The 18,609-nt window shown below is 33.1% G+C and overlaps 1 protein-coding gene across 1 annotated transcript; it reads left to right on the forward strand.

Annotated features, from left to right (window-relative positions):
* Positions 1 to 570: 570 nt before the first annotated feature.
* On the forward strand, positions 571 to 9,250 carry LOC115877178 (type 2 phosphatidylinositol 4,5-bisphosphate 4-phosphatase). The gene is made up of 4 exons (XM_030893339.1): positions 571 to 786; positions 1,451 to 1,629; positions 2,171 to 2,380; positions 8,105 to 9,250. Exons 1-4 carry the CDS (start codon positions 711 to 713, stop codon positions 8,384 to 8,386), a joined length of 747 nt encoding a protein of 248 aa, XP_030749199.1. The 5' UTR covers positions 571 to 710; the 3' UTR covers positions 8,387 to 9,250.
* Positions 9,251 to 18,609: the final 9,359 nt, after the last annotated feature.

Raw genomic sequence — 18,609 nt, forward strand, 5'->3', positions numbered from 1 at the left:
CAGGTTTTTCCTCTCGTTTTCCCTGGAATACTTTTAATTTATTATTCTTTGTTTATCTAGATTTCTCAGAGCACTATGAACGAACTCAGCTTGTATGTTTGAAATAATCGTCCAGTTGGCTTCAAAATGATGATCGATGACATTTCCTATATAATTTTACTTTCAAAATTATGATATATATCGTCATTTCTAAGCCATCTATGACGCCATTTTTTTCAGTTTTGTTATTGAATTGAATTAATTTTGTCTCTTGATCTACTTGTAACATTATTTTTTAATTTTATTAATTTATTGTGGTGAAATTAATTTCTGTTGTATATTTGATATTGATATTAAACATATTTTTAAAAAATGGTGTATTTTTTGTGTTTTTATCTATGTCATAATTAAAAATAAATGAAGAGTTAAAATTTTTTATTTTTTAAAACTTCCCGCCATGCGTGACAGTCTAGTCCGTAGTTCCTACAAGCGATATTGGGGGCGCTAGTAGCAGTAGACTTGTCAACAGTGTCAAATTTAAACGTCAATTTCACTTTCCAATATTTAGCAAGGCGCTCGCACTTCTCCTTGTGTATGTGTTTTGTGGCTGTCACCTGTCACTACTTACCACTTGTCCTTGTCAGTATTTTGCATAGGTATTTTGTTGTCAATAGTTTACCAATTCTAGCAATTATCGGTAAAAAAAAGATTATTAACAAGTTTCTTTTGCGATGGGAGACAATAACGACAATGAAAAACAGCCTCTCCTTAGCCAGGAAAATACTACATATAATGGGGAAGTTACAGGTATGCGTCATATTTCTAATGTATATAGTTTTTTGATTTGTTTTCCTATAAATATTTGATCTTCGTAATTAAAGAAAATATTTTGATAATAATAATATACTTGTTACACTCACTCTTTGTTACCTTAAATTAAAACCCTTACATTGAAAATGTAAACGAGCTAAAGACCTGCATATTTACATTCTTTAAAGTAAACTAAATTGTCTAATAATAATCTCTTTGTTAGGAGTGGTTTCATCTTATGAATGTTTTTGTCAAGTACTATTTTTTGTAAATAAACCTACTATGTCAGATTTTTCAAATTCGAAATATGGGTCCCGAAATATATTAAATATATTTCTTTTGAATGAATAATTATTCCATTCATATTATTGTTATAATTTTTATTTTATTTGTTTTTTGTTAAAGTTGCATTACTCATTTATTTGTAGACAACACAAATAAAATTATAAATTTAATATTTAGCCTTCTCGAACATTTATTTCTAGTTTTATGTGTGGGTAATCTTACTTAAGTAGGTATTCATTGAATGTTTTTCTTCATGTTTTAAAGAACCTTCTAAGTTGGTTTAATATCTGTATATCAAATTGTTAAATATCTTTTTAATTGTACTGTTTAAGATGGTTTGTTTACATAAATTTAAATAATTTAATATATGTTTAAGCTGGTCAACAAGCAACCGTTAGCCCAATTGGGCCCGATGAGTTGCCGCCACCATTTTACCAGCCCTCAGAGAGTGGCGGTGTCCCTATGGTAACTTGCAGAGTTTGTCAAGCTATGATTGATATCTCTGGCAAAAGAGACCAGCATGTGGTGAAATGTGCCCAATGCAATGAAGCCACTGTAAGTATAAACTATTTTACATACATACACCATACACACTGATATTATTTCAACATTTTTTGTTATTTAGATAAGATTATTTAATAAAACAATTCTTCATTTTCATTAAAGTTTTGCCAATGATGATACATTTCTATGATGCTCAGTATATTAACTTGTGGCTTAAGTCTCTGAAATCTTGGTAATATGTGTATTATATCTTATTACTGTAAAATCAGAGAGACAGAAATTTTAAATCTCATAATTACATAGAGACAGTAATTAGATCTTGCAGAGTTGTCAAGTTTTTTATCAAGATTATGAGAACAGTTTTATTGTTTATTAATATCTGTTTATATTAATTAACTATATAATATGTATTCTTAAATTGGATGGTAATATGTAGTAATTATAAGTAATAGGTACTAATAAATATATGCATAAGCCAGACAAGTGTTTTCTGTGATTATTCTTTAGTAATCTGAGGCAAGCATATATAAATAATTAAATATCTTATTTTATCTAATATTTTTGAACTTGTCTTAATGTTATACATTTTTAGCCAATTAGAAATGCTCCACCTGGTAAGAAATATGTTCGATGTCCTTGCAATTGTCTTCTCATTTGCAAGAGTTCATCTCAGCGCATTGCTTGTCCTAGGCCAAATTGTAAGCGCATTATCAATTTGGCCCCCAGTCCTGTAACACCGCCCGTTCCATCTATGCCTGGAATGTGTAGAGTGACATGTGGACATTGTCGAGATACATTTTTGGTAAGATTATATATAGTTTACAAACATAAAGAATTTATGTTTTAAATTATTGTGCTTCAATAAATCCCAATACATTTTATGACTCAACCTTTAATTAAGTTACTGTGAATACAGATTTTTTGCTCTGTTATGGCTTAAAAAATAGGTGAAACAAAATTTTTTACTCATTTTATTATAATGCACAATATTTACTATACTGTGTAACTGGTTGCTTCCAAAAAAATATAATACCTTTCTGTTTAAGATATTTATTTCAGTTCTTCAAGAAAGTATACAATTTATGTGTAATAGAGACGTAAAATTAGGAAATCGTACAGGTTGATTCAGGGTGCATCCACACTATCCTAAAAATGGCGTATCGGAATAACTGCGTAACGACCTTGAATTGATTTCCAGTAATTCTATTGGCTGAAATTTTTGACAGATGAATTTGACAGATAAAATTTCTGACAGATGAATTTTTCAGCCAATAGAATTACTGGAAATCTATTCAAGGTCGTTACGTCGTTACGCCGATAAGCCGTTCTATCTATCTATCGTATGGCTAAACATCACAACAAAACAGAATTACAATCACTGTAGAAGTAAAGAGCAGGAAACAAGTATGTGTGCAAACAATAATAATAGTCTGACAAGAGTCTAAAATGTACAAACGAATATACATATAACAAGTATTACAAACAAACATCTAAATTACGGATGTATTCGATTGCACTGTCTGTAGCTTCCAGGAAATCATCAAAGGAACCGGAATAGGATCTTAACGGGCATGCTTCTACTATGTGCCGGATAGTTTGTCTGCCGGTGTTGCAGTCGCATTCTGGGGAAGCTGACTTTCCCCATTTAAACATAGAATCGGCACACCTCCCATGATTTGTCCTTATCTGGTTTAATGCAGACCATGTTTTACGTGGCATGTCAAAGCCTGGTGGGTTCTGAGTTATAGCCGGCATGTTCCCGGCGTGGTCTGGTAACTCTGATTCTCCGTTAATTTAAAACCGTCCCGGAGTAAGCTGCTTGCGGTTGTTAATGTTGGACGTCTTGAACGAAGTCTGTTCCTATCCAGGTCATGGACATCCAAATGTATCGGCAGTTGCGGCATGTTAGTAATTTTAGTGTATTCTCTAAAAAGTGCATACTGCCTGCGTATATGTGGTGGAGGAATATTACTTAGAATAGGAAGCCATTGGGTGGGAGTTGATTTTATTGTTCCTGATATAATACGCATTGTGTTGTTCAATTGGACGTCCACCTTTCCTGTGTGAGAACTATTGAGCCACACCGGGGCACAGTACTCAGCAGTAGAGTAAACCAAACCCAGGCAGAGGAGCGCAAGGTACTCGCGGATGACCCCCACGTGGTGCTGCATAATTTATGGAGGATATTATTCCGAGTGTTGAGCTTAGCTGCAGTTTGTGTGAGGTGCTTCTTAAAGGACAAGGTCCTATCTAGTGTAATGCCTAAATATTTTGGGGTGTTGTTGTGGGACAGCCAGTTACCTTCAAACCTTATGTTAAGTTCTTGGTTTGCTAATTTATTGTTAAGATGGAAACAACTAACTTCCGTCTTTACCGCACTCGGTTGCAACCTCCACTGGCGGAAGTAGTTTCCCAGGGAATACAGGTCTTCCGCAAGAACAGCCTCTGTCTCCTCGAGGTTTTTATGTCTTGTAGCTATCGCCCAATCGTCCGCATACCCAAATTTTCTAGCTGAAGTAGCAGACATCTCAGCGATATATAAATTAAACAGCAATAGAGCTAAGACAGAACCTTGTGGCAATCCGTTATTAAGTTTCATCTTTTTGCTCTCTTTCTCTCCCAGTTTTACCTGAAAGAGTCTATTTCGGAGCATATCGTCGACCAGGCTGACGGTCCTTCGGCAGGGGATTTCTTTAGCTAGCTTACAGATCAGTCCCTGTCTCCAAACTGTATCGTACGCCGCGGTCAAGTCAATAAAAGCAACTGATGTTTTTTCTTGGCGTTGAAATCCTGCTTCGATGTAAGTTGTTAGGGACAGAACCTAATCCACGCAGCTACGTCCAGGACGAAAGCCAGCCTGTTCAATCGGTATACTCTCTATTATCTTTGGGCTTACTCTGTTGTAGATTAGTCTCTCCAGAAGCTTGTAGATTGTGCTCAGCAGTGCGATTGGGCGATAACTTTGTGGCTGGTCGTTAGGCTTACCAGGCTTTAAGATGGCAATGATTTTAGCGCTTTTTAGTGACTGTGGAATAGTGCCTGTTTTAATTATGTCAGTCAAAAAGTGCATCAACCATCGCTTTGTAAATTCACCACAATTCAGAAGGAATTCCGAATGGAAGCCCTCAAATCCCGGAGCTTTGCCAGCCTTAATATGTTATAATGCAGCTAATATTTCTTCGAAGGTAAAAGGCTGGGAGTATGCTGTCTCCTCAGCACAGGATGATTTAAGCTGTTTTAATTGTCGCTTGATTTCGATTGTGTCTGCACGGTCCCTTGGTGCTCTTGAGGTATTAACAATATTAGAGGCGATTTCGTTTGGAGTCACAGGAGTGTCCACTCTTGTTCTTTGATTATCTCCACCCAGTTTTCGTAATAATGCCCAAGCTTTTCTGCTGGATTTTCTAAAGTCTAAACTTTCAACAGTTTAGACTTTCCACTAAGTTAAGTCCACTTCTGGCGTCTCGCAGAGTTTAAACTGTGCAGAAGTTCGTCAGCTATTTCGCGGTCACCTGATTCTAGAAATTCCCTGTATAGCCTTTCGCTAGTCTCGCCCCATCCCGGGATGTACTCCTTTCTATAACCCCTAGGTATGGTTTTCTTGGCGGTGCTAATAATAGCACCAACAAACCTTTCATAATTTCTCCCTAGAGGGGGATCCAACCTATGCATTTGTCGAGATTATTGGAGAATGTTTCCCAATTTGCTTTATTGAAGTTCCATCTCGGGCGGGGAAAAGATTTTACTAAAGGGATACTCAACCCAATTTCTATTAACACAGGGCGATGTTGGCTATGTGGAAAATCATCCAGGACAGTTCGTATAGTTGGAAGCGGATGTTCATTGCTATCTGAAGAAACGAAACACAAATCTGGGTTATGATCCTGTTTCCATGCTGCAGACTTAAAAGTACCGGGATCTTTAGCGTTAAATACGAGGTATAGGTTGTGCTCGTCTGACCAGTCCATGAGGCTTTCGCCATTCAAATACGCCGTTTTTAGGATACGCCGTTTTTAGGATAGTGTGGATGCACCCTCAAGCTTATATTTACATTATAAGTTAAATTTTAAATGGTAGGTATGTTGTATTTTCTCGCTCAGTTCAAATTTCCAATTAAAATTGCCACTCTAAAAATAATATTATTAATAAAATGATTATGCATTTATTTATATGTAAGTAGAACAAGTTAAGATAAGGGAATCTACTGTATTTGTTTAAATTTTACACATATGCAAGATTATTCATCAAATGCAAATAAATTATTTTATGTGTATATCATCAAGGACAGTCAATATTGAAAAAAAAATAAGAAAAGATTTTGTAATACTGACCTTATGAATGTTACTTTATGAATATTACTAAAATATGTAATAAAATTATATAAGAATTTTTGCCACTTAACTGCTGATATAGAAATTTAATTCCACGCTGTGTTTGTCATAATGTGGATCAACCTGGCATGAATGGCAAGAATTCTTATATAATTTTATTATATACCTATACTGCAAGAAATTTATTTTCCATTTTATAATTTGGCTTGCCTGAAAAAAAGCCTTTTTACCATCTTCTTACTATCGATAGTTGCGCCTCGGTGGTACGAAAGTACTACCATTGCACGCAGGCCTCTATCTCCCGTGCGGCACTTAATATCTAACCGCTACTTTCCGACAAGTTCGGAATTAGGTACTCTGCGCTGTGTTTGTCGTTTTGTGGAATCGATCCAAGCTCACCTGATGATGGAGTAGGGCCCCGAAACCGGTAGTGAGAGCAGGTTGATCCACATTTTAAAATATGTAATATAGTGTGGGGTAGAGATGTTAAAGGTCCATTTTATATACATATACCGTATGATTGAAAAAAAATTGGGTGTACACTATGTGCGCATATTTGAAGTTACTTTCGTCTGTCTGTCTGTCCGTCTGAGGACTCCATTCGGGTTAGGTTAGGTTACCTCTATTCGCGTTCCGAGTTTGGTTCCAATTGATACATAATTAGGAAAAATCCTGATGGTTTCGTCCATTTAGAGTCATCGGTTTGAAACGTCGAGCGCGTCATCCTGTAGCCCGTTCCTAATTATGCCGAAATCGACCATCATTTTTCTTCAATATCAAATCGTTAGTCCCACCCTGATGAAGATGCAAACGAAACCTCGTATCGAACTTTGCAGGGTGGAACCGTGAGCACCGTGGCTCACATAGCCTATTTACCAAATTTGGTCGCGATTGGACGACATCAACTTTTGACGTTTCTTACGTCAAAACTAACTGTTACAGTGACACGTGTCTTAAACGATCAAGTTGGCCTTGGTCCAATCTATCGAATAGCAAATTACATTTAAATCGGACGATTTTTTATTTGTTTCATTGATGATTGGGTTTCGTAGCGCACGAAACGTTGTCAAAATTTCGAGTTTCAGTTTTTTTTTTAAATGTAGGTTTATACCGAGTGCGTCTCAAACCCCTGTAACTTTTTTATTTTTTCAGATTAAAAAACGAGATTTGGTATGTTACTATATGACATAAATTAGGTTTGATTGACATATTCAATTGTTTACGGTCACTTTCTGTTTCACCAGAACTGACTACAACTTTTCATTTTTAAATGGCACTCCTTTCCTGACTATTATTAATGTCAAAAGCTGACATATGATATGTCTTTCTATTCAGAGTGTCATTTTCTATTGATTAAAGTAAAAAATACCGTATAATATCGAATACCGTGCCATTTAAAAATCAAAAGTTGTAGTCATTTTTGGTGAAACAGGAAGTGACCGAAAACAATCGAATACGTCAATCAAATCCTAATTTATGTCATATACTAACATACCAAATCTCGTTTTTTTATCTGAAAAAATAAAAAAGTTATAGGGGGTGCGCCACTTTTAAAACACAGCCGGCACCCGGTATAATAGAACATAAACACAAAATGTGTTTAGTATAAATTACATCTCGAAGTATCCCTAACCTAAAACATTTGTATTTGTGTCTAAATTTCTCCCTAAAACGGTTTTATCCAATGGCTAAAGAATATAAGGACATGTAACGCCCATATACGGGCTGCAGCAGAATTTGTGACATTAGACGCCATTTTTTTGATGGCGACGAATGAGTCATCAGCGACAATTTTAGTACGTTTTTTCGTAATTGATTAGTATGATACCACCGTATAGGCGTAGTTAAAACAATTATCAAAAAATATAAATATCTCTTCAAACAGCTAAATTAAGAAAAATATATGCCACGGCACTGTTTGGTGACATCGTAACAATTTGCTCTCGGGTGTTATTTATCCTTCAATTCTTTAGTCACTGGTTTTATCCAACGGATTGTGACGTGATTGTGACACAATCCATTGTGTGAAAAACACAAGTAAATTTCTGCATTACGTCCTAAGAGGAACGTCTGAACCGTGCTTTGTCAATCTTTATATCTTGCTTACTGTTAGTTATTTTGTTCTTAATTCATATTTATTAGTTTGAAACCATTTTGTTTCTTATATTTATTTAACTCATTTATTCCGTTTACAGTTCAACACGTTGAATAACGCTCTGGCCCGTTGTCCCCACTGTCGCAACGTGTCATCCGTCGGTCCGGATTATTCCCGAGGTCGTGGTAACATCTTCTTTTTCCTGACTATTATATGCCTCGCCATTGGAATTGGAGTAACGGTAGGCACATACGGATACGCTAAAACGCACGGCGGCATGTACGTCGCATATATAGGGGCCTTCCTATTCACCATTATATTCCTCATACGCAGTTGCTATTATTATTGTATGAAGGTGAGTATCATCGAGGGACCAATGTAACGCGCTAGGTGAATTCAACGTGCTAATCAAATATTGATTTTTTCGAAATTATTTTTGTAAGTGAAATAGGGCTTAAAAAATTGTTTGTTTTTCTTTCAAATAGAAATCTTCTTAGAAATGTCAAATCAAAAATTCTAGATAAGTTGAAATGCGATTTATGCGTTGAATATTAATTTAATAATGATTTATTAAAAGGCATTTTTAGGTAACGCTAGTGAATAATTTTTATTTCTTTTGTCATAAAACATAGACATGACCGACCGCTATAATGATTATTGAAATGTATGAAAGTTTTTAAGAATTAATTATAAATTTGAATATTGTTTCAATTAATTTTTTAGACCCATTTTAAGTACTAAATTGAATGTGCGCGAATAAAAATTAAAAAATCATCTTTAAAATTACTATAATACAGGGTGGTCTGAATTACATTCGGGAAACTTTGGCAGCATATTCTACCGATAAAAATAAGTAAAAAAGTTTGTATAAATTTATGTCCTAAAACGCTTCGTTTCGGAGATACAGGGTGTAGAAGTTCCTTTTTTATTTCGATGCTTTCCAAATAATTTCTGAACTAACGTATATATTTGGATGAACATTGGTGTCTGAGTGTTTTTTGACATGATAAACTACTGAGTGAAAAAATATACATTTTCGCCGTTTTTACGTAAAAAAGGTCTCTTGGTAAATATCGGTATAAGTAATTGTTCCCCAGATATTTGGAATGTGAATTATCAATACATGCCACATGTTGACTAGATAGTTATTTGAATGAAATGATAAATCTGGGAACTTATTATTTTTTTAAATTAATCATAATTTTTCTAGAAAAAATTATAATGAAACAGTTTCTGTTGAACCTTTGGTACAAAAAAATCTGATTTATGATTTCGGTCTAATAACTATCCAGTCAACATGTTCAATTTTTGTCAAAGATGTATTGATTATTTCGATTCCAAATAACTCGTAGCAATTTTTACCAAGAGACCTGTTTTAGGTAAAAATGGCGGAATTCTATATTTCTTCACTCAGTAGTTTTATACAGGTACGGACAAAAAAGTTTTTACTCTTCAAACTAATTAAACAATAGGTAGGTAAACTACAAGTAGGAGATTCCAAATAACTTGTAGCAATTTTTACCAAGAGACCTGTTTTAGGTAAAAATGGCGGAATTGTATATTTCTTCACTCAGTAGTTTTATACAGGTACGGACAAAAAAGTTTTTACTCTTCCAACTAATTAAACAATAGGTAGGTAAACTACAAGTAGGAGTCATATTGATATTGAAATAAAATTTCTCATGTAAAAAACTCCCACCATATTTATCCATATATCGACGTTAGTCAGAAACTATTTGGAAAAAGGAGAAATAAAAATGAATATTCTACACTCTGTATCTCCGAAACGAAGCATTTTAGGACATAAATTTATACGAACCTTTTTACTTATTTTTATCTCCAGAATATGCTGCCGAAGTATCCCGAATACAATTTGGACCACCCTGTATAAAAGGAAATATGGAAATATATCACCAAAATCTGGATTTTGGTGAATTTCGTAATGTTTTACATATAGTGTTTTAAATTTCCTTGTGTATTTAACTTTCAAAATAATTTCTATTAAGTCAGAATTTGTGTTTATTATTATAGACTTGAGACCATGACAAACTATTATTTTTTTGTGTGGGAATTATCATACAAATGTTTACATTCCTTGTGAGGCATCATTTTTATTTGTGGTGTATTAGAGCTTTATTTTGCTATTCTAAAATTTTCATACAAAAATACTAGTCTAAATTATGTGCCCAATATTAAATAATCGTGGAATGCTTTATAAGTTATAAATTAATGCGATTTTTATCAACAATTAATAGTACTCATTTTACATAATAATTTGTTGATGATAATTGCATGGTGATATTTTGAAATAGTTTTAAAATTATTTTAATATAGATTTTGTATATAAGTAGAAACATATAAGTATAGTATGTATAATGTAGTTATATCTATAGTTTTATTTGTAATTTCCAATAAGCTAAATAATTATCGACCGTTTTCATTGTAATTATTATAATAAAATATTTTAAACATTATATTTTAGTGTTCATTTCTTTATAATTTTTAACAATTGAATTAGTTTTAGACATTAATGTTGAACAATGTTTATATTATAAATATTATTAATTTTATATTTCCCTAGAATCCAAGTACACTTTGACAGTGAAAAGAAAAGTAACCTAGAAAATTTAAGGGTCCTAGCCTAGGCCCCTAGCATTGCTTTCAATCAACGGTCCTAGCTGAGGGTCTTAGTTTGATTTACCCTAGACGGGGGGTGGCATCTCATCTACACGGGCTCTTCATGGAGAACCACAATTTGTATTGGAAAAAATTGTGAGCATATACAGGTTTATGTGAACCTGAAAAAAAATAACATTGAATATTATATAAACCTTATTAAATAATAAATAAAGTACGGTACGTGGTACGTCTGTCCGTTCTGTAGCTACGGGGTATCCGTGAGAGGGGAAACAATCTTCTATCGATGTTTTTCGTAAAAAATTCGGCGACGCGTCCCATCAATAAAAATTCGACAAATTTGCAAGTAGCGAATAAAATGAGTGGGCGGAGCGATTTGCGATGATGTACTCGTCAAGTCGACGTATAAAATATGTTGCTGCTTATTTAAATGTTTTTTGTCTGCATTTCTTTCGTAGACACAGATCCGGCAGCCGTACTGTATGTATAGGTATTATAGGTATATTAGTAGATTGAAGGTAAATCTATGAAGTAAATAAATAGTTATATCACAGAGATGACATAGTTATGAGTTTCCATACGTCCGGATTTACCCGGATCTTTAAAGTGTCCAGGGCGGTCAGGCCCGAATTTGGAAAAGCGTCCGGGAAACCTGACCGCAAAAACAATTTAACTCAATAAAATATTGTACAGATACAGTTGAATTAATTTCTAAGTTACTTTGTTGAATATTTTAGTCTCTACGATGCTACAGCTCTACTTAACCGACGCATGTTCGAAAATATCCATTTCTATATTTTGGCGCTCAGATTTTTCGATTTTAGTGCACTCCTGGAAATTGAATGTTTTTTTAGTTAATATTTTTTTGGGTAATGGTGTGGATCCGGTGGCTGACCTTGAAACGAGTTTTTGCTGCATATAGTCACAGACACTACGCATGCGCACATCTTCGATGTTGCCAGATTGCGAGTTGTTTTGGAATTATTTTCAGTAGAAAACAAATATGTGCTTTTTAGTGTTTTTTTTGTCAATATATACCGTATGATCGAAAAAACGGCGTCCAGTTGGCTGGGAAATGACGATTGAGGACATTTCCATAAAATGACAGCGATCTTCATTTCATAGTCATTGCTGACGCTATTTTTTTTTCAATCATAGTACGCGGTATATTATTTTAATATTTCGCACAACACGTGAACGCTTATTATGTATTTTCATAGTCAATAAAATTATATAGAAATAAAACTCTAGATTCCCATAATTAATCTAATTGCTCTAGATTATTATGCTACGTTTAAAAAGTGTTTTATTAAAAATTCGGGAAATTAAAAAGGACGTGTCCAAGTTTTTTCTTATTTTTTTAATTTTTAAATGCTGTAGCTCCATGTCATGTTCATAATAGGTTTTTTTAACATTACATCAAAACTACGGAGGCCTTAAAAGACCTTTTAGCCTCCGTAATTAAAATTGTACAATCAGCTTCAGCAACATTAATTAACAGTTACCTTGTTTAATTCTGCTTATTATTTATTTTTCTGCTACCTTAAGATTTCTCTATTCTTACCTTACAAGTAATTTATGTGATTTTCTTAGCATATATGATTTATAAACCATATTTTTTCTAATGGAAGGATATGGAATAGGATATGCAAAATTAAGATATTTTAACATTTATTTTCCAGACAAAAGCATAATATAGTATTAAGATTAAGACATAACAAATATTATAAGAAAGATCTTAATATAAATCACAAACTAACTAAGTCTTAATTTGGTCTTGTATAAACATAGGTATAAAACCAAAGAATATACACAAGTTAGTTAACACAAGTAGTAGAATTATCTTTGATAAAAGAATAAAACTAATAAGATCAAAACTCAACCTTCACCATATTGTCAAGATTTGGCATTATAGGAAACAAGAAATTACAGTAAATTAAGAAAAGAATATCAAAGTACACGATATTAAATACAGTAATGTATTCTACGACACAAACCATCTCCGTTCTAAAGAGAAAAAGATAAAACATAAAGTGTTGTTTTGAGGTCCGTGAATTTACTTTTTAATTAAACCAGGTCTTTTTACTCTTCACGAGTTTTATTTCTGTTAACAATTACAAGAACAAAAACTAAAACGAACAAACTGAATATGCTGCCGCCATATTCTTCTTACTCTCTTTTTTGTTACTAGGAACCTTATAAAAACAAACTTACTAACCTATTCTTAGTGCTACCAACCGTAAATACATGGGTTATGTTAATTTACCATTGCCCCAATAGATGGCGTATACAACACCCCCCCTCAATGGTAAATTTACTAAACATTTGACTAACAATATTTTCCTTTAAATACATAACAAATTTTTTCTTAATTTTTAAACTATTCTACACAATCTAAACCTAACTTTTCTCTAAGTTTTTTAAACTGTGTAAAACCTAATGGTTTTGTAAACAAATCCGCCTGTTGATCATGAGTACTAATATATTTTAACATCACTACATTATCTTTGATTTTATTCCTAACAAAATGATATCTAATGTCCACGTGTTTCAGTCTCTTATGGAACTCAGGGTTCTTACAAACTTTAATAGCACTTTGATTGTCAGCAAAAACTAACACTGTAACATAGTTTTCACATATGTTTAAATCATAAAATAAATATCTAAGCCAACAAGCCTCACTAACAGATTGGCTTAAGGCTATATATTCAGCTTCAGTTGAAGACAGACTAACAGATGACTGTTTCCGACAAGCCCACGATACTGTACAATTGAAAACTTTAAAAACATATCCTGTTGTAGACTTTCTGTCAGTACAATCACCTGCCCAATCCGAATCTGAATAGCCTACAATTAAATATTCACAATTATTATTCTTTTGATATACCAAGCTCATATCAATAGTGCCTTGAATGTACCTTAACACTCTTTTAATCTCTTTCCAAAGATCATAACTTGCACAAGTTTGATATCTGCTTAGTATACTAATAGATACACATATATCGGGTCTTGAGCAAAGCATTGCATACATAAGCGACCCAATAGCCATTCGACATCTCTTTTCTATCTCTAAATTTTCAGATTTTACTCTTTTTAAATAATCATGATGAAAATTGTTATTCATAGGTGTTTTAGATGGTTTACAATTTAACATTCCAAATTTTTCAAGAACACCTCTTAAATAGTTTGTCTGATTTATAGTAATTTTCCCTTCAGATAAATTTTGAGTTATATTCATCCCTAAAAAATGTTTAATTTGCCCTAAATTATTCATTTTAAAAGTATTATTCAAAATTTTAATTACATTGTCTACTTCTTTTTCGTTTGTTCCTGCTACAAGCAAATCATCAACATAAATTAAAATATACATTTTACTTTTAACATTTGTTTTGATATAAAGGCAATACTCATATTCAGATCTTTTAAATGACATTTTTGACATTAATTCATGAAATTTATCATTCCAGTTCTTTGGTGATGTTTTTAAACCGTATAATGATTTTTTAAGCTTACAAACTGTACCCTCAATTTCTTTAAACCCTTTTGGAAGTTTTATATAGACATCATCTTGAATATCCCCATTTAAAAAAGCACTACATACATCTAATTGATGTATTTTTAAATGAAATTGATACATAAAGCTAAGAAAACTCTTATTGATGGTAATTTTGCAACTGGACTATAAATATCTGAAAATGATATACCTTTTGTTGAAAACCTTTAACAACTAATCTTGCCTTAAATCTAAAAACATTTCCACTGTCATTTCTTTTCTTCTTGAAAACCCACTTGCACTGAATGACTTTATTTTCACCTACACTTTCATCACTCACACAAATCCAAGTTTGATTTTCTTCCAACGCTTTGATTTCTGTTTCCATGGCTTCTTTCCATTTGCTCCAATCACTGCTTGCCATAGCATCTTCATATGTTAGGGGTTCATCTGTGTCAATACAGGCTAACAAACCTATATCTTCGTTGTCCATGTCAAAGTCATTGAATCTTGACGGTAGATTTATGCTCCTTCTTAAGTTGTATCTTCTATTGTCTTCTTGGTCTTCATTTTCACTACTGTCACTATCTACGTTCTCTTCTAAGTGTCTTTCTTCCTCTTCAATGTCCAACTCACTGTCACTACTAGACTCAGCTTCATTTTGAGTGTTTAGTTCTGCAATTAGCTCTTGATTTTCTTGTTTTACTGTTTCTTTATTTTCTTCTATGACACGCTCAGGTTCTATGTCTTTTTCTGGTAGAAATATTATGTCACGAAGAATTTCTACTGTGTTCTTTTCAGGTAAGTATATTCTGTATCCTTTTTACATCTTGACTATATCCCCAAAATATACCAAACATATTCTTTGCATCCCACTTTTAGTCTTTTCTCCTTTGGAATATGTACCGAGACCTTTGTTCCAAACCTCTTAAAAATATTAGGGTCTATCTTTCTTTTGTACCATGACTCATATGGTGTTTTATTTTGCTCTGAGCTTACTCCTGTTCTATTTAATATGAAAGTAGCTGTGTTGAGAGCTTCTGCCCACAAATTCTTGTGTAATTTTTTGACCTTGCAACATTGTTCGAGCTGCCTCAACTAAGGTTCGATTTTCTCTTTCTGCTCTTCCGTTTTGTTGTGGCGTATATACAACCGATCTTTGATGCCTTATTCCTCTGTTTTCTAACAGTTCTTTGATCTCTTTGTTCAAAAATTCAAGACCGTTATCTGATCTTAGAGCCTTCACTTTGTAACCTGTTTCTCTTTCAGCTAAAGTTATGAAATTTTCCAACTTTTTCTTTACTTCTGACTTATTCTTTAGAAAATAGACATACCTGTAGTTAGTATAGTCATCTTTTAATAGGAGAAAGTATCGAGATCCTCCTAAAGATTCTTGCTCCATAGGTCCACATACATCTGTGTGTACTAGCTCCAATGGTACTGTAGCTCTTGACTCACTTTCATGGAAGGGATGTCTATGCTGTTTTCTAGTTAAGCATTGTTCACATACAAACTTTTCATCCACAAATTCTATGTTATTGTTCCTTAAAAAGTGTTTTATATAGTTAACATTTTGGTGTGCTAATTTACAGTGCCATTCTTTTAAACAGTCTATGGTTTTAACTTTCATACAGTCAGAGTTTAAGTTAGTTGTTAGGATATTTTTAGGTTGATCTTGTAAGCATTTGACATAAGACTTTTCTTGAGAAAAACACATTGTATACAACTTATTCTGTCTTATAGCTTGAGCTCTTATCTTTCCATTTTTGTCATAAAAAGTGCATTTTTCATTATCAGAGGACAAGAAATATCCATTATCAAGCGCACAACCAGCAGAAAAAAGATTGAACTTTAAATCAGGTATATATAATACATTAGAAAGGTAAGTTTCAATAAGACTTGTGCCATTATATGCCCACAACTTAATTTTGCCATAACCTCTTACCTCTAGCTTTTGACCATTTCCTACTTGCACCATTCTAGGGATTTTTACTTTGTACATTTCCTGAAATAATTCCTTGTTCCATGACATGTGCTCGCTTGCACCTGAATCCAAAAACCATTCATGTGACTTGGTATTAGTTTTAGAGTTGACCATAAAAGCATTTACTTCTGGTTCTTCTTTCTTTTTACTTGACATGCCTTTGTTTTCTTGATTTCCTTCTTTATTTTTTTCTGACCCAACATGTTTGGACTAAATGACCATTTTTTCTACAGAAACTGCACACTTTCTCTTTTCATTCTTTTGCTTCTTGTGCCTGAAATAACAATCTCTAGCAATATGGCCTACCTTTTGAACATATATAACATTTCTTTCCTTGAGGTTTTTCACTGGTTTTAGTTGCCAATGCAGTTGCATTTTCCAAAGACTTACATCTTTCTTCTTCTAGAAGTAATCTTGAAGTTAACTCTTCGAGACTTTGGTTATCTACTGGAACAGATTCCCACGCTGATCTAAAATGCTTAAATTGCTCTGGGAGAGACATTAAGATCTTGGTTATTACCATTTTCTCTGATAGAGTTTCGCCTGCAGATTTTAATTTCATTTTTATTTCTTCTATTTTAGATAAAAAAGGTACTAACACTTGAATCAAACTGCAGTGAGAAGAAACGTTCTTGTAAAAGGTGTACACTCACCACTGATTCCTTGTCATATACTGTTTTTAGTTTACTCCATATTTCTTTGGACATTTCACAAGACAGTACATGCGTTAATGGTCCTTCTTCCATTCTTGTTACCAGTAATTTTGGGCCTTTGCATCTTCTTTCATCCACTTATTTATTTCTTCAACTCCTGTGGTTGGTTTTACTTTGGATCCATCCACTACTTCAAATAAACTACGACCTTTTAGTATGATGCTTGTTTGAAATTTCCAGACTGGCCAGTTATCTCCATTTAGTTTTAATGCAGCGTTATTTTCAGACATTTTTTCGGTTTTACTGTTTTTACTTTTAATGTTTTTACTCTTAACACTCCGATACACTTTCCCGAAATTTTACTTGTCGTTTTGTCCTTGCCGTTTTTAGTGCGAGACCTTGGTTTTCTATTCTGTGTCTGGGCTGTGATCTGGGCTGTGATCTGGGCACATAACCTGTTGTTTTGAGGTCCGTGAATTTACTTTTTAATTAAACCAGGTCTTTTTACTCTTCACGAGTTTTATTTCTGTTAACAATTACAAGAACAAAAACTAAAACGAACAAACTGAATATGCTGCCGCCATATTCTTCTTACTCTCTTTTTTGTTACTAGGAACCTTATAAAAACAAACTTACTAACCTATTCTTAGTGCTACCAACCGTAAATACATGGGTTATGTTAATTTACCATTGCCCCAATAGATGGCGTATACAACATAAAGCTTATTCAGCTTATTTTAGTCTTATCAACACACTCTTCGATAAAATATATGTCTAAAAATTGCTATTAATCCACTATATTTTTAAGAAATTATGATACAAACATTATAATCAAAATATATTATATTAGTAACATTATAGGTAAAATGTTACCTCTATCTCATTGACGTGTATATTGTTCTATAAGACTTGTCATGGTAGTACTTCAATACATCAATACATATAATCAAAACTATTGTTGCCTGTAAATAACTAGAAATTAAATAATTCTAATAAGTTTAAAACCATTAAAAAAAAATCCGTAAATGATAATTTTTAATTCTAATGTAAATATATATAATAAATGTTATCATTATTACAATTTTATATATTCATAATACTTTCATTTCACAATCTTCATTATCCCTTCAATTCAATTCATATTCTTCTTACCTTAATTTTGGATATCAAGATTAATCTGAAATTATAAAATTAATTATAGAATTTGTATTATTATTAACACCAGAGATTAACACTAAAAAAAAATTTTAACTGCAAATAATTCGAAAATAAACTGCAATTTGGCAACATCGACGATGTGCGCTTGCGTAGTATCGATGATCAAATGCAGCAAATTTGGGCTTCAAGGTCAGCCACCGGATCCACACACGGTATATGAAAAACGAAAAAGTACCGTATGATAAAAAACCGGCGTCCAGTTGGCTTGGAAATCGATGACATTTCCCAACGATCTTCATTTTCATAGCCATCGCTGACGCCGTTTTTTTTCGATCGTACGGTATTATCAGAGGCAGGTATATTCTTGACGAAGATTTACCTATGGTAATTACCGAAGATTCTTCTGTTCAATTTTTTTTTAAGATAAACAATAATCCAACAGAAAATTATTTTAGCTGTATACCATCTGTATACTATATATAATTTATATATGACATTGCAGAAACATGTTTATATATGATCAAGCTCCTAGAATCCAAACGAAATACCTTATTGATATCCGGTCACGTGATGTATGTACACCAATAGCAATGAAGAAAAGTTATCTACAGATGGACCAATAGAAGGCGGAGTCTTCCTCTCTTTTTCTCTTTCTCAGAGAACATTCTTTTTCTCGTTTT

The sequence above is a fragment of the Sitophilus oryzae genome, unplaced genomic scaffold, assembly GCF_002938485.1.
Source record: "Sitophilus oryzae breed Bouriz unplaced genomic scaffold, Soryzae_2.0 scaffold_1442_pilon_pilon, whole genome shotgun sequence".
Classification (NCBI taxonomy): domain Eukaryota; kingdom Metazoa; phylum Arthropoda; class Insecta; order Coleoptera; family Curculionidae; genus Sitophilus; species Sitophilus oryzae.